The 13,971-nt window shown below is 42.1% G+C and overlaps 1 protein-coding gene across 1 annotated transcript in view; it reads right to left on the bottom strand.

The window, feature by feature from the left end:
• Positions 1 to 13,971, bottom strand: part of ches1 (checkpoint suppressor 1) — a 55,531-nt gene that overhangs the window by 23,958 nt on the left and 17,602 nt on the right. The window contains exon 2 of the mRNA XM_046372668.1: positions 5,217 to 5,816. Within this exon, the coding sequence (XP_046228624.1) occupies positions 5,217 to 5,798 (582 nt within the window). The 5' untranslated portion in view covers positions 5,799 to 5,816. The remainder of the gene's footprint in view (positions 1 to 5,216; positions 5,817 to 13,971) is intronic.

Raw genomic sequence — 13,971 nt, 5'->3', positions numbered from 1 at the left:
TACTGAGAACCGGTCGTACAGATGTTGAAATTGATTCCCTTAGGCTATACTGAACAAATGTCATATGACATGAAGGCTCCTCCTCACACTCATTACCCCCAGTGACAGGAACAATCATGTTACAGGCAGGTTTTAAACAGGTTTGGCAAAAAGTAGCACAAACACAAAGCCAGTAATGTATTTTAACAGCTTATTAAAGCAGTATTAACTGCTCTTTTGACTATTTTTTTTAAAAAAAGCTGTACAAGCTGTAAATGCAACACTGACAGATTATCACCTTATAGCAAACAATTGGCTGTTTACACATCCAGAAGACAGGATGAAACATTTATTGGGTGCCATGTTTCTCTCCTTTTAGGTCTGATTTGGTCACCACCAACTCCTAAGGGAAATATCTGGCTCATTAGCTTCTAAATGCTCCACTGTGTTCAACAACTATCTGCTGACTTTCATTGTCTGCTGTGTGGTGCTGGGCAGGTAGTGAACTGTAGGTTTCTCATAGACCTTTCTCTAAACATCTCCTGAATTCTACTGAAAATTAAATTAAAACTAAAACTAAAACTAAAACGGTGAGCTGAAAGATCCTAAAAAGCTCCACTTTGGTGGGGGTAAACGCTGAATCAGGCAGTGATTATCAGTGGCTTTGTCACTTTGGGTGAACCCTTTCATATTACCTGTAGTAAACTGTAGTAAACTTCCAGTTTTCATCTATGCAACTTTTAAAAAACTGTTGCTTTCAAAGGACTGTTAAAGGACACACGAGCCTCATGTTAAACCCACAGTGTTGCCACTATGTTTTTTATAGTTTTATCACTCATAATGCTTGATAACATTTGCTGAATGTATTTGGATTTTGAAAAAAATGTCTAGAGAAGGAAATTACACCTACCACAAAGCCCACCAGCACAAGCCTACTTTCTTGTACTCCATTATTTCCTTTTTTGGATCCTGTTTTTCTTTAAAAGTGGAGTCTTTGTTGACTGCATGCAAGTGTTTGCCCACTTACCATACCCTCAGTAAATGAAACCTTAAGAAATGTCATGAATGTGGTTGCAATTAGAGAGAAAATACAGTACAATTATATTCATTTTGGCAGATACATCAGTGGCAGCAACCTGCAAAATGAAAAGAAAAAAAAAACCCAAAACACCTTCAGTCAGACATTTACAAGCTCAATCCAGACGGTCAGAGTTAAAACGCAGAAGAATTAAGGACACCTCTCTTCTGAACAGGGCAAGGCTAAGTCAGAGTTGACACACTTAAAGTGCAACACTGAGAGAATTTAGATTCAGTCTTAGATTACAAAACTGCCTGTTGTTTCTGCTGTGATTCCATAAGAAGCTTTGAGAAATATATCTGTGTGTGTGTTGCGCTGTTACAGCACTGATCTTTAGCACTGATCCAGAAGTCTGAGGGCAACAACACTTGTCATTAAGGCATGTCATTCAGCACAGTGAGGAATCCTGTTTGTAAACAAAGCCATGGAAACCGTAGGACTCACACTCTCTCACGCTCTCTCTCACAAGTTTTGCACACCCACAATCAGACTGACATGCACATGCGCGTGCACGCATGCACGCACACACACGCACACGCACACGCACACAGAGCAGCAAGCTTATTCTAAACTAGTCCCCATCTTGTCATCTGCCTGGATATGACCCAGAAATACAGTCAGTGGAACAAATAGGCCACTGTCATATTAATCTCCACCTCTGTAAATTGATGGAAATATGATTTGGTGTGTTCACAGCAAGCCATGTCTTCTGCCTTTCACCCTCTCTCTTCCTCTCTCTCTCTCTTTCCCTATGTGTCTGTGTCTCTGTCTATCCCTCACAACGATAACTTGACCTCCCCTTAACCAAATCCCTTTCGTCTTTCCCGCAGCGAACAGCGAGTGAAACATAATGCAACACGAAGAAAAATAACTTAGACCCTGTAATTGTATGCTCAATTCAAAAGAGATAAACAGGTAAAGGAAAAAGCAAAGCGTTGAGAAAAAAAGGAGTATTCACATGCAGATATTCTCCATGAAAAGCTTTGAATGGTGGAGTCTGACTGAAATTACAGAGATTCTGTAATTGCAGCTTCAGATAAAGCACGGCACTTGGCAGGTAGAGTGGGAGTCTGCAGAGATGTGCCCTCATTTCTACACCGACACAGCGCTTGCCTGTGTGTGTCTGTGAGTCCTTTTCAGCATTCATGCATGCTTGAGAGCATGTGTATGTGTGCACACTTGTTTGTTTGTGTGTCAGACATGCCCTGGGTGTGTTTGGACGTGTGTGTGTGTGTGTGTGTGAGTGCGTGAGAGAGGGGAATAGGTTTGAAGGGTTAATTAGCGTGCTGTCTTAAACGGTGTGCAGCGACAGGAAGACAAGACAGGCTGTCCTTGCCAAAATCACCTCTACACATGCTGCTCCCGCATACATACACACACACACACACACAGGCACACACAGACACACACAGTATATATGTGCATGTAACACAAGAGAAGGACATACAACAGTTCTCCCCCACTCAGCACCTCAGTGCTCATCTGAAGCACACACACACACACATGCACATATTTTCACACACACACCAACACACATACACGCCTAAGTCAGTAAAGCCAAATCAGTTTTCCCGTTGCTACAGCAACAGCATACTTTTATGTCAACTGCAACCTAGTTACTATGGAGATATGTATACAAGAGAAACTCTGTGCCGTTGTAGTCAAGGGCCAGATGACAGCATAGCGTGAGGGTGTGTGCACACACACATGAATACACACACACACACACACACAAAAGGAGGATATCAGGTTCACACAGTGGTCAAGGAAAGCATAAAAAGCTCTCATATCCCCCAGTATAATCTCAATCAAGCTAAACGCGCAAAGCTAGCATTGATCCTCGCTGTTTGTCCCCCACCCCCAACACCCTTGGGCAAGATGAAATCTAAAGTCTGCTGGCATCTGTGTTATTAAATCCTACAGTATTAATTTAGCACTAATTGAGTGAGGGATTCATTCCCCGTTTACCCCAAGTCTTTAATGGAGTAAAATCTGGATAGGAAAGCCAGTATGAAAGACTGTATCGAGGCTTAAATCAAAAGCGAAATGCTGTTCCCACTGGGGGAACGCAGAACGTCTGAGTGAAAGAGAACTATGAAAGCAGAGATCATCAACTATTGATAAGGCTGAATCTGGTACAGCTGTAGACAAAATACAGAATATGTTTGACTTCAAGTTGGATATGCCTGCAAACTGCTGATAACTGTCTGGCTGTGAAATAAGTTCTAACCACACATGATAGAGTGAATAATGGGCTGCATATTTACCATCAGGCAGCAGTGGCTTTTCAACATATAAGTATTCTGAATATGACTGATGGAAAGTGATGGAAAACCCTGCATTGTTTTGAACTGAGGCCGAGCATCATTTGAAATTTTCAATACCTGATTCAGTGTTCGATGAAGGATTGTCTGGGAGATGGTTTAAATCGGCCAATTAGTACTTTTCACTGCTCCAGACACAAACAAAATTGTACAACAGGTGTACACCTGACACTAAATTAAATGATTTTGGAACTGGTATTAGACATAATAACTTTTCAGAAATACCAGAAATATATACATGACTACACTGTTTGTTTCACTGTGGCCTGATTGTGCCACTGAAATATTTTAACTGAAATTCAATTCAAAGAGCTCCAGCACAGAAACCAAATCAAACAGCTCCTATACTGTGTGACAAAATAGATGATTTAACTTAAATATGTTATTACATATGTTCCACATCAAAAAAAACCTTGCAATTATTGAGGAGTGCTATATAATCTCTATTTTGATTGCTAATTTTATACTGTCACGTACTGTCTCCCGGCTATGGACAACACAAAACATCTTTGGGACTATCACAACTGACAAATTGAACTGACCAAGTGCTGACCAAACAAGAAAAAATCCATACTGAAATAATAATACTAAAGTAGCTAACAGCGCTAACAGCTTACAGCAGCTAAACACACACAGCCAGACTGAGAATTTCAGTACAGAGCAACATGAAGCATTGAACAGTGAACTGCAGTTTAAAGTGAGTGCACAAGTTTTTGGTAAATAACTGCGTACTGAAGTACTTCAACTGAGTACAGTTTGGAGTTAGAAAAATTACCGTAACTTACAGATAAATCTTAACTTACAGATTACAAATAATGTCAGTGTACATTTTAGCAAATTTCTGTAAGAGATGAAAGCAATCAGATAACAGTACAAACACAGGGACAGCTGACACTGAGAGACACAATTTTCCCCATTTTGTGTTACTAAATGCTGTGTCCTACTTAGCTCTTGTTAATTCTGCTTTTTACACTTTACAGATAACTATTTTATTTAAAACCTATTTCTTTGAGTTGAGCAAGAACACATAAATATTTATTTCCCTATAAATTATTTTTATTATTTTGGTGTTTTGATAATGCCACTAATAACTACCAACTACAGATAATAATAAAGCAAAGAAATAAGTGATTGTGATCAGCCCCAAAAAATTCAGATCAGATCAACCTTACTTGAGAGATTAAAAGTGTGAGTGTTGGTCAGGGTTTCCCTGCTATGTGCCAAGAATGCACAGTGCTGGAAACTGACGTGCAGTAAACTAACACTAGATTGTTGATCTGCAGAAAAACTCACTCTGCTGGTCTCTTGTCATGCCAAAAAAAAAAAAAAAAAAAGACAATTCACTCACTATTGTTTGAATATTGTTGAAACATACTGACCATGACCATCCATCTATGGACAAATACACAAATATCATGATGTACGTGGAGCACATAACCTTCAACAATTCCAATTTGGAATTACCATTTAGCTAAATTGATGTTCATAAATCAGATAAACTCTAAGAGGAACACACCTAGACAACTTCACGTAGAGAAGTTAAACCATGACTGAAGGCAGTCACTGCTACAGCTCTAGATCGAACCCTGCGGCATTTTGACATTACAGTGATACTACGTCGGTCTTGCAAGAACTTTTAATATGAACATTTCCCCATTTAGGTGAAGAAGTATGATTGAAGAATACTAAATGAGCTGAAAAGAAATCAAACCAAGATTCTGATGGTCAAATTTCAGCACTACTTCATTTGGTAATCAGTGTTGTAGACCAACCCTTAGCTTGAAGGAATGTAAATATCATCCATCATTTCACTACACAACCGCTGAAGTCTTTACCTGGCTCCGGTCTTTATCCACCTTCTTGAAGCACTTGTTAAGTGACAAATTGTGGCGCACTGAGTTCTTCCAGCCTGTGGGGGCGCTTGCAAAGTAAGGAAAGTGCTCCAGGATCCAGCCGTAGATATCCTTCACCGGCAGCCGCTTGTTTGGCGCATCCTCGATGGCCATGAAGATCAGGCAGCTGAAGGAGTACGGTGGTTTTCGGTTGGCCCCTGCTGCCAAGTCATACGCTGAGTGTGCATCACCGAGCAGAGGGTCGTCCGGGGAGGGAGACGAGGAGGAGGGCGAACGGGGGTGCTGACCATCGGGATCCTGCAGGGGGGAGACGCTACGCAGCCCAGAGTGGCTGAAGCTGTTGAGGAGGTCGGTGCTCTCGTGGAGCCAGGAGAGGCTAGTGAGCTCCTCGTCCTCAGCCTTGGAGAAGGAGGCAGACAGGGACAAGGAGAGGTCAGCTGCCTCAGCCTCGGATGCTGCCGTCGCAGCATCGCCCTGCCGGTATGGCGGGCTCATACCCTGCGAGGCACTGGCTCCACTGCTGGGGCTCTGGGCCTTCTTACTGGGGGGCATGGTGGGTCCCATCCAGCCCAGGGCTCACTCCTGAGGAAGGGGACAGCAGAAATGGAAGGGTGAGAAGAGGAAAAAGAAAAAGGAGGAGGACAAAAAACAAGGTCAGCTTATGAAATTCAGTGGGTTCCTCACATAAAACCTTATATTTTTGTTACAGGCCAAAGGGTGGAGGCCCGCGACCTTTGACCACATACACAGTTAGGCTGTGTTAGATCTGAGGGGGAAAGTATACATCATCATTTTTATCTGAGGGCTTTCTAACTTTCTGAGGGGGATGGCAAATTTAGTGCTTCATTGGTTGAAGAAATCTTGCCTTGTACAGCTACCCTCTAATTACTAGTTTACCAGCAAACTATTGACATTACATGAGGTTGCTGTCATAACATAGTGAATACTGTTTAAGGTCTTATAGTTGTAGGGTCACACAGAAGATTTAACATCCTGTCAGCAGAAGAAAATGTTGTTGTCATGGTTGGAGTAATGAATGAGTTCAGACTAAACTAACTAACTGGATTCATAACATTACAGTTAAGTGTTCAATGGTTAGCCTTAGTTCCACAGCAGGGAATGATCTACAGATGATCATGATCAGGAGAATTGCCAAGGAAAAAAAATAATTACAGTGTGAGTTCAAATCCAGCCCAATTCTAATCAGACCATTATTCTAAGAACATAAGAGCAGAATGTGGTAATTGAAGGGGACTGGAGCTGAGTATCACACCACAATCAGAAGGCTCGCAACCAGCCCCTTGATTGTCCTCTAGCACAGACAGCTGCAGGAAGGACCCAGGCAGCAGCTCCGGCTAAATGTAATCTGCTCCACTCACACCCTGTGAGCATGTTTCAGAGTCTGGACACACCATCACTTGGATGCACATGTGCCCACACACAGACACACACACACACACACAGATATACGCAAGCCAAAACATAAACCAAATTTTGCGTTCACATGCAAATTCTAGTAAGACGGATGGAAAAAGGTTGCAAGTGAGAAACAAAAGCGAGAACATATACAAACATGAATACACACATTATGAGTACGCATAAAACACACACACACACACCAGAGAGCAGCGCCATTAGTACATGGGGATTAAGTCCAGATATGTTCTGGCTGGCCCCTGTGTGGTGCGATGGCTCTCTAATCCAAGGTGATCGTCGGCCGATCTGTCCCCTCATTCTGCGTGATTGACTGACAGCTGTCACCCATGGCAACCCGCTGTGCCGTGACAACTGTCACTTTGCTACAGCTCTGGCCAATGTGTCACCATGGCAACAGAGTAAAACAACTCAGTTCCTCTGATGCTTTTTTTTCTCTCTTTGTGTCTGTCTGCCTTATTTTTCCCACTTTTGTACCAACGTAGATAACTCTGCTTAACAGTGTTGATAGGCTGCGGTGGAAGGACTCAGCTAAATATAGAATTGTGATGTATAGCTGCTATGCTCTGCATACTGTATAGCTGGCCAGCCTGTAGTCACCCCCGCTGCTCCATCCGACTCTCTCCGAAGCGCAGAGAAACGCTCAGCAGAGCTGCATGTCTTTGATCTCATCTCCACTTCTTCTCTCCTCTCCTTTCACTTCTCACACTTTCTTGACAGTGCGCACGCTCATTCAACAAGCTGTACCTGTCTGAGGTGCAGCATTGTTGCACCGATATTGACACTGAGCGTAATGAATTCAAATTGCCCCAGTGACGATAACGCCGCAGCTGAAAATAGTCAGCGCATAATCAAAGGGATGGGCGAGGTGGAAAGGGTGTTTGAAGGGTTTTCCAAGGTGTGTGTGTGTGGATGCGTGTGTGTCTCTTTGTGTTAGTGTATTTATGCATGTGTGTGACAGGCTTGTCATAGTGCGTGTGTGTGTGTCTTTGTCTTAGGAAGGAAGTAAGGGCATCACAGTGTTCTTCCTGGTAGGAGTCCACTGGAAGGCAGAGATGGCTCTGATGCTCTCTTTCTCTCCATCTCCTCTTCCTCCTCCTTGTTATGTTGCCATAGCGGCAAGGGGGCCATGAAACATTACGGCTGACAGTAAAGTCATCTCATTTTACTGTTGCTATGACAACAAACTCCTCACTGTTGGTTGGGGCCAGTGCGAGCTGCCGCCCAAGCCTCGTGCCTGAGTGTATGTGTGTGTGCATGTGTGTGTGTGTGTGTGTGCCACCATGTCTCCCATGGGCTCTCATAAAGCTTAACACACTCGCTCAGCTCTAAACAAACTTTCATGCAACTTCTACAGCAGCCCCACAGGACCAACTGCTAAAGGACAAAGGCAGCTATCGCTCAAGTTCAGACTAAATGATGCCTGCTGTGTGTGTGTGTGTGTGAGAGAAGCATCCTCACATTTGTTTGACAGATGGGACTGTGCTATTCTCTCTGTCTTCTTCATTCTCTGGATCTCTTTTGTGTTTGCATGCTTTGTTTTGATTTGTGTTCATCTCTGTTTGGCATGTCCACATTTGGCTTATCATGCGCATGTGTTTTGTTTTTTTTTTCCTGGTCTTGTGTGTGTGCACATCAGACTGTAAGCACACACTCCGATCTAAGTGTCTGTACGTACCAATGCAACTTAATGCAGCTGTATGGTGCGTGTCTGTTCTCACTGTGACCCTGGCACCACACCGGTTCTGTTTGCACACCATTCAATTACAGTAAATGGCTTTCTCCATTTGAAACACCATTCTTGAGTGCTTGGTGGTACACTTAAGTCAGATTGTTCCTATTATTATGCTGCCATGAATATAGGTTCCATGAAACTCTGTCAGGTAACAAAGGCTGAAAATTACCGTGGCACCTGTTAAACACTTCCTCAGTCCGCATGAGTGAAACAGCCCTCCATTCATTGGTATTATTATGAATGATAGCAGAGCTTAAATGACTCGTGCATTAACTGAAAACCAAAATTGACCAGCAGAAAATTATAATCTACAAAAATCCTGAAAACCATTAAATTGTTTAGGTGATTTATCGAGCAAACACATTAAACATTTTCTGGTATAAGCATCTCAAATGTGAACTTTAGGCTCTGGGAACTTGTGAGGGTAAGTTTAAGTTAGTTAGACCTGTAGAAAACAACTTACCCTTAAACCTTACACTACCTTTCATGGAGATGGATGTTAATGCACAGTGTTTCTCCTGGCTGTCGCTTAAATTTAAACAGACATACATGAGAGTGATATCAACCGACTCTTCCAACTCTCAACAAGAAAGCGGATAAGTGTATTTCCTAAAACTGTTTGTTTAAGCCCCAACGTTTAGCCATAAACCATGAGGTTAACCACTGAACAAACTCCATTCATCTGGTGCGATACAGATGTAATACAAACCTTAGAAAAAGACAGTAAACAGACCTTGAATTTGGAACATTTTGTAAAACCATTATTACCAAAGTCAAGAATGAACTCACATAATACATGATAAATATGGAAAAAATAACTAAGTTACTAAATCAGTCATGAAAAAACAATGTCTGTATCCACTGTGTCTCCTCAAAGAGTCTAGGAAGTGCAACCATCCTTGCAATTGTTTTGCAATTGTTTTTAGAAAAAGTAAACCAGTTATCTAATCTAAATTTGTTTTGCAGCAATCAGGTTATTGCCAGGACTTGTTCTGTCACTGCTTGCCTGACAAACCCTAAAGGTTCTTGTTAAAGCACCTAGAGACAATTTTGATTTGATATAAGGTGCTGTATAAATAAAACTGAATTGAATTGAATCGTTCTAAGTGTGCTGCTTGTGTCAAACCGTATTGATCCATGTGCCATTCGAAACAAAACTTTTTTTCTTATTTTTAAAATCAATATATCAATACAATCTGTCGTCGTCTGCAAAAAAGAGTGAGGGGCTAAGACACGGGCCTATTCCACACCAATTAACATGATTCAACGAGATACTTATTTGGCAATCAAACATCACATTTCAGTGAACTGAAATGTGAGCTTTTTTGTTTTTTGTGTTGAGGCTAAGTGCAAGCCTGGAAAATGTGCTAATTTTGAAGAATGTCACAGGCCTCGATGTTACCCTGCTGACCTCTGACCAGCTTGAAACTCTCTGAAGCCTTTGTAATTGGAGGCAGAGGCCACCCGTGTTTACACGGAGGGGAGAAGGTTAGCAAACTCCTTTGAGAGTGGAGAGGATGCCGACTAATTCATGTGCTCTAATTGACAGCATAATCATCTAACACTGCATTCATGCTCTTGCAGATACTTGTCTAAATCACATGCCACATTTACGTAATCCTCAGAAGATCTTCACTCTCTGCTGGCTGCTTTTTCAGTCTGACTTGCAGACGTTTTGTGTGCCGAAGACAGGAGAAACATTTCAATAATGTAGTTCATTTCACTGTCTTGTGCTGGAAGCTGCTGCAATATTTGCCAAACTGACTTTTAGAGAAATCCCCAAGTCATCAAGTGACAGAACTCCCAAAACCACATAAATGCAGAAATATTAAAATAAAACCAAGATGGGCTTATGACATGCTGTCAGCGGTGCATATAAGCTCTGCTCTGGGCCTCAGTGGACTGAAGCCACGATTACAACTTTGTCAGTTTGATCGCAGCTCGTGCATATGTTGCATGTCACATCCTCCTGCTACTCACTTTCCTGCCAATCTTCAATATACAGCCCAATAAAGTCAGGGCCGTGAAAATAATCCCCCTACCCCTGAATAGAGTAGTAATAGTAGAGTAGGAGATAGTGGCGAAGAATGGAATAGTAGCTGGTAGGAGTTATTACTTTGCAGAGGGGTGAACTGAACCTCGTGGCTCCTCTGGCCACAGTGATAAAGCAGAGAGTCAGATGCACCGAGGCAAAACTAATCTGGAGTTTTGATGACAAAAGGACGACCTTTATCCCTCCTACACATATGCTGGATGGATGGAACGGAAGAGGAAGACCAACAGAGAGAAGGGGAAAATGAGTACTCTCTTGGAGACTGGAAAATAATAACTTCGACTACATTTAAGTCAACACTGGTTTCAGCCTTGTGATGTTCTCCATTTTCAGCCCATGAACCCCCCCCCCCCCCCCCCCCCCCGTATTTCCTGCTTTTCCCTGACGACAAACATCACGGTTCCAGAGGGCTTTAAGAAAGCAGAGTAGGACCAATCACATCCTATAAGGTCTGACTGTGTCTTCTTTTGATGTCATCCATAGTAGCAAAGATTCATGGAATAGAGGTCAGGGGGTCAGGGTGTCCCAGAGGACTGCTCATGACCTCTTGGTCCTGGCCGTCGCTCTCTGCTGCCTGGCAACTCACACGGTCGCACGCATGCACGCACATGTAGAAACGTATGCGTTCAGACATGCACAAACACAGGCTTTCTTGGCTTTCCCTCTGTGGACCAATTTGATCTGTGCAGAGGACAGCAATTCACCAGAGCACCACTGAACTGGTTCATGCAGAAACTGAATAAGAGTCTCGTTTCAATAAATTTGTTGAATTTTCACAGATTTATCAGATTTGGGAGGCTCAGACTGATGAGTCAGAGATGTGAACTTCTGTCATTACAACAAGTGTTCCATTTCGTGGAAAATTTGCCTTTTTCAGTTTTGTTCGCTCCAATTTGTTTCTGTTCTATGAAACCGATTTAAATAATAATACTAAATAATGTAAACAGCTGACTATAACAATTCCTTGCTTCTTAAAAATTATATTATTTTTCTTCTTCAGTTACAAAGATTGTGACATATCTTAGATGAACTGCTTGCTACTGTATTGTCTTGTCCACAGTCATGTCATATCAGTGGCTCTGTGATGTTGTATTCAGGCACAGCAGGGCTTTGGTAATATGCTCACTGTGACAATGCTGATGTTAACAGGTATAATGTTTACTGTGGTCACCATCTTAACATATTAAAATTAGCCAATTAGCACCAGTAGTCACAAGAATTCAACAAATAAAAGTTTTGTCCTGATGATGGAGCTAGATGAAAAATCAAGAGATCACTAAAGTTACTGCAATTCATCCAGAGGGTGACATGAATGAATGTCATGAGCGCCTGCGGGTGGCGCTAAAAGAAGAGTCTCAAAATGGGACTCACCACCTGGGGATGCCATGAACGAATGCAAACTTTCATGGCAAACCGTGCAAGAGTTTTTGAGATATTTCAGTGGACTAACAGACTGACATTATTTTCCCTAGAGCCATGGCTTGGTGCCAGCCTCTGAAATGTGAGGATTGGCAGCCTTTTCCTCCATATTATGCCACTGTAAATTGAAAATGGACAGTTGATCTGACAAAACAAGCAATTTGAGGATGCCACTTTTTGGCTCTGGGAAATTCAAACTGGATCCAAATAAATTCAATTCAGTTTTATTTTAATACTTTGTAAAACTTTATAGAGATTAACTGTTGATGAAAATAATTGTTAGCTGGAGCTCTAATATAATCCATTTTGTCCAAAATACAAAATGATGCATAGCTGTGAGGTGTATGGTATGAGAAATGATATAGTGAAACAGGTCAAGACAATAGGCTTGATTTCAGAGCCTGTCCTGCTAAAGAATTAAACCCCCCCTCCATCTATTGGCAGACCTACTAAGCAGATAACAAACACATAATATTCAGTGCATTTAGGGGCGCCGAGTCCCAGAACTTTCAAGCTGAAAAATGATAGCACAAAACACATCAATGAGGCCACTGCTTAAGCTGTAAGAATAGCACTACACTGTTTTACTAAAAAAGTAGAGGTACACACAGTAACTAAGAGGCAAAAGCTCAGAACAGACATGTGTAGGGTGTATGAAAATCAAATATTGCCAGTGAATAATTCAAGAAAACACACACACACACATAAACACGCAGCCTCCGTCCTCTAAAGTAGGCTAACCAACAAAGCAAACAGACATTCATCAGGCAAACACGGAGTAAGTTTGGTATGATTCATCATCAGCTGGCGATCACAAAGTCACGCTCACCCTCGCTCTCTGAGCAACACCCGGACTCAGACATGCACACATGTAGACGCACAAAAGCAAACTGAGGTTGCGAATGTGGACACTTGAAGGTGACTTGAGTACATAATGTGTGTGTGTGTGTGTGTGTGTGTGTGTGTGTGTGCAGCCTGGAGGTCCCTTGGTGGAAGGCAAGCATAGTGCATGAGTGTGTGTGTGTGTGTGTGTGTGTGTGTGTGTGTGTGTGTGTGTGTGGTGGACGGACTGCGACAGTCAGGTCAAGCTTAAAAAAAGCCCAGGCCCAGGGCTCTAGACTTCCATGGTAATGGCCATGACACACCACGGGTCCACATGCAATCACATTCGTGCACGCTCACTCAGTCGCTCGCTCGCTCGCTCGTTCATTCAGTCGGTCCAATCTTTTCACAGTCACCCAGTTCAGGTCAAGTCACTGTGCTCTCCTGGTGTGAGGAAATAATATTACTATCGTTGCTACTCCCAGATGCCAAAAGGCTCACTTTCTAGATCCAGATCCAAACTCATTTTATTTGCAAAGCTCACTTAATGTACCAAACAAGAAAGACATAGGTTCCTCACTTTCTAACCCAGGACTGATCACTGCTTTTGCCGCTTAAAATGGCAAATGTAGCCACAGGCCCAAATAAAACTCTCTGCCATTGTCTAGTTAATGTTGCAAGTCAGAGGGTATGCTACACTTAAGATCATTTGTTAGAGAGACAAACAGAACTCTCTCAAACCTCTGTATTACTGTGAGTGGACAGAGTGATGAGGCTCCTCTCGGTCAGCTGATTGCGTCATGTCACTTTCAGTGGTCAAACTCAAACTTTCACGCATCTGGCAAATAACTCAGCAAATAATATACTTAGACATGTTCTTTCAGTACGGAGCAGAAGGCAGGAAGCAATTGGCTTATCTTAGAATTAGCAAGTTGTATCTGTAATTAATGAGCTTTACAAGTGGTGGTTGGGAATTTTTTAACTTAAAGAGCAAAGCATAGCTGTTTCCCCATTTTTCTAGTCTTAATGCTAAGCTAAACTAACTGCCTCTGAGCTCTAATTCCATACTTAATACAAATTTTGGAAAGAGGGTGAAAAGCACATGAAAAGTCCAAAAATGTAAAACTATTCCTTTAATGCACTCTTTCATATCTTGTAAAATGATCTTAATCTTAATGCATATTGTCCATTTTTAGTAGTTGGAATCTACCTGTTCATTCAACATTCATGCATATCACAACAAGTGTTGTTAAGTTTCAAATTTGCTTAGAAAC

The sequence above is a fragment of the Scatophagus argus genome, chromosome 19 (assembly GCF_020382885.2).
Source record: "Scatophagus argus isolate fScaArg1 chromosome 19, fScaArg1.pri, whole genome shotgun sequence".
In the NCBI taxonomy this organism is placed as follows: domain Eukaryota; kingdom Metazoa; phylum Chordata; class Actinopteri; family Scatophagidae; genus Scatophagus; species Scatophagus argus.
The sequence above is the reverse complement of the archived record's forward strand: the minus strand, read 5'-3'. Positions and strand labels throughout refer to the sequence as shown.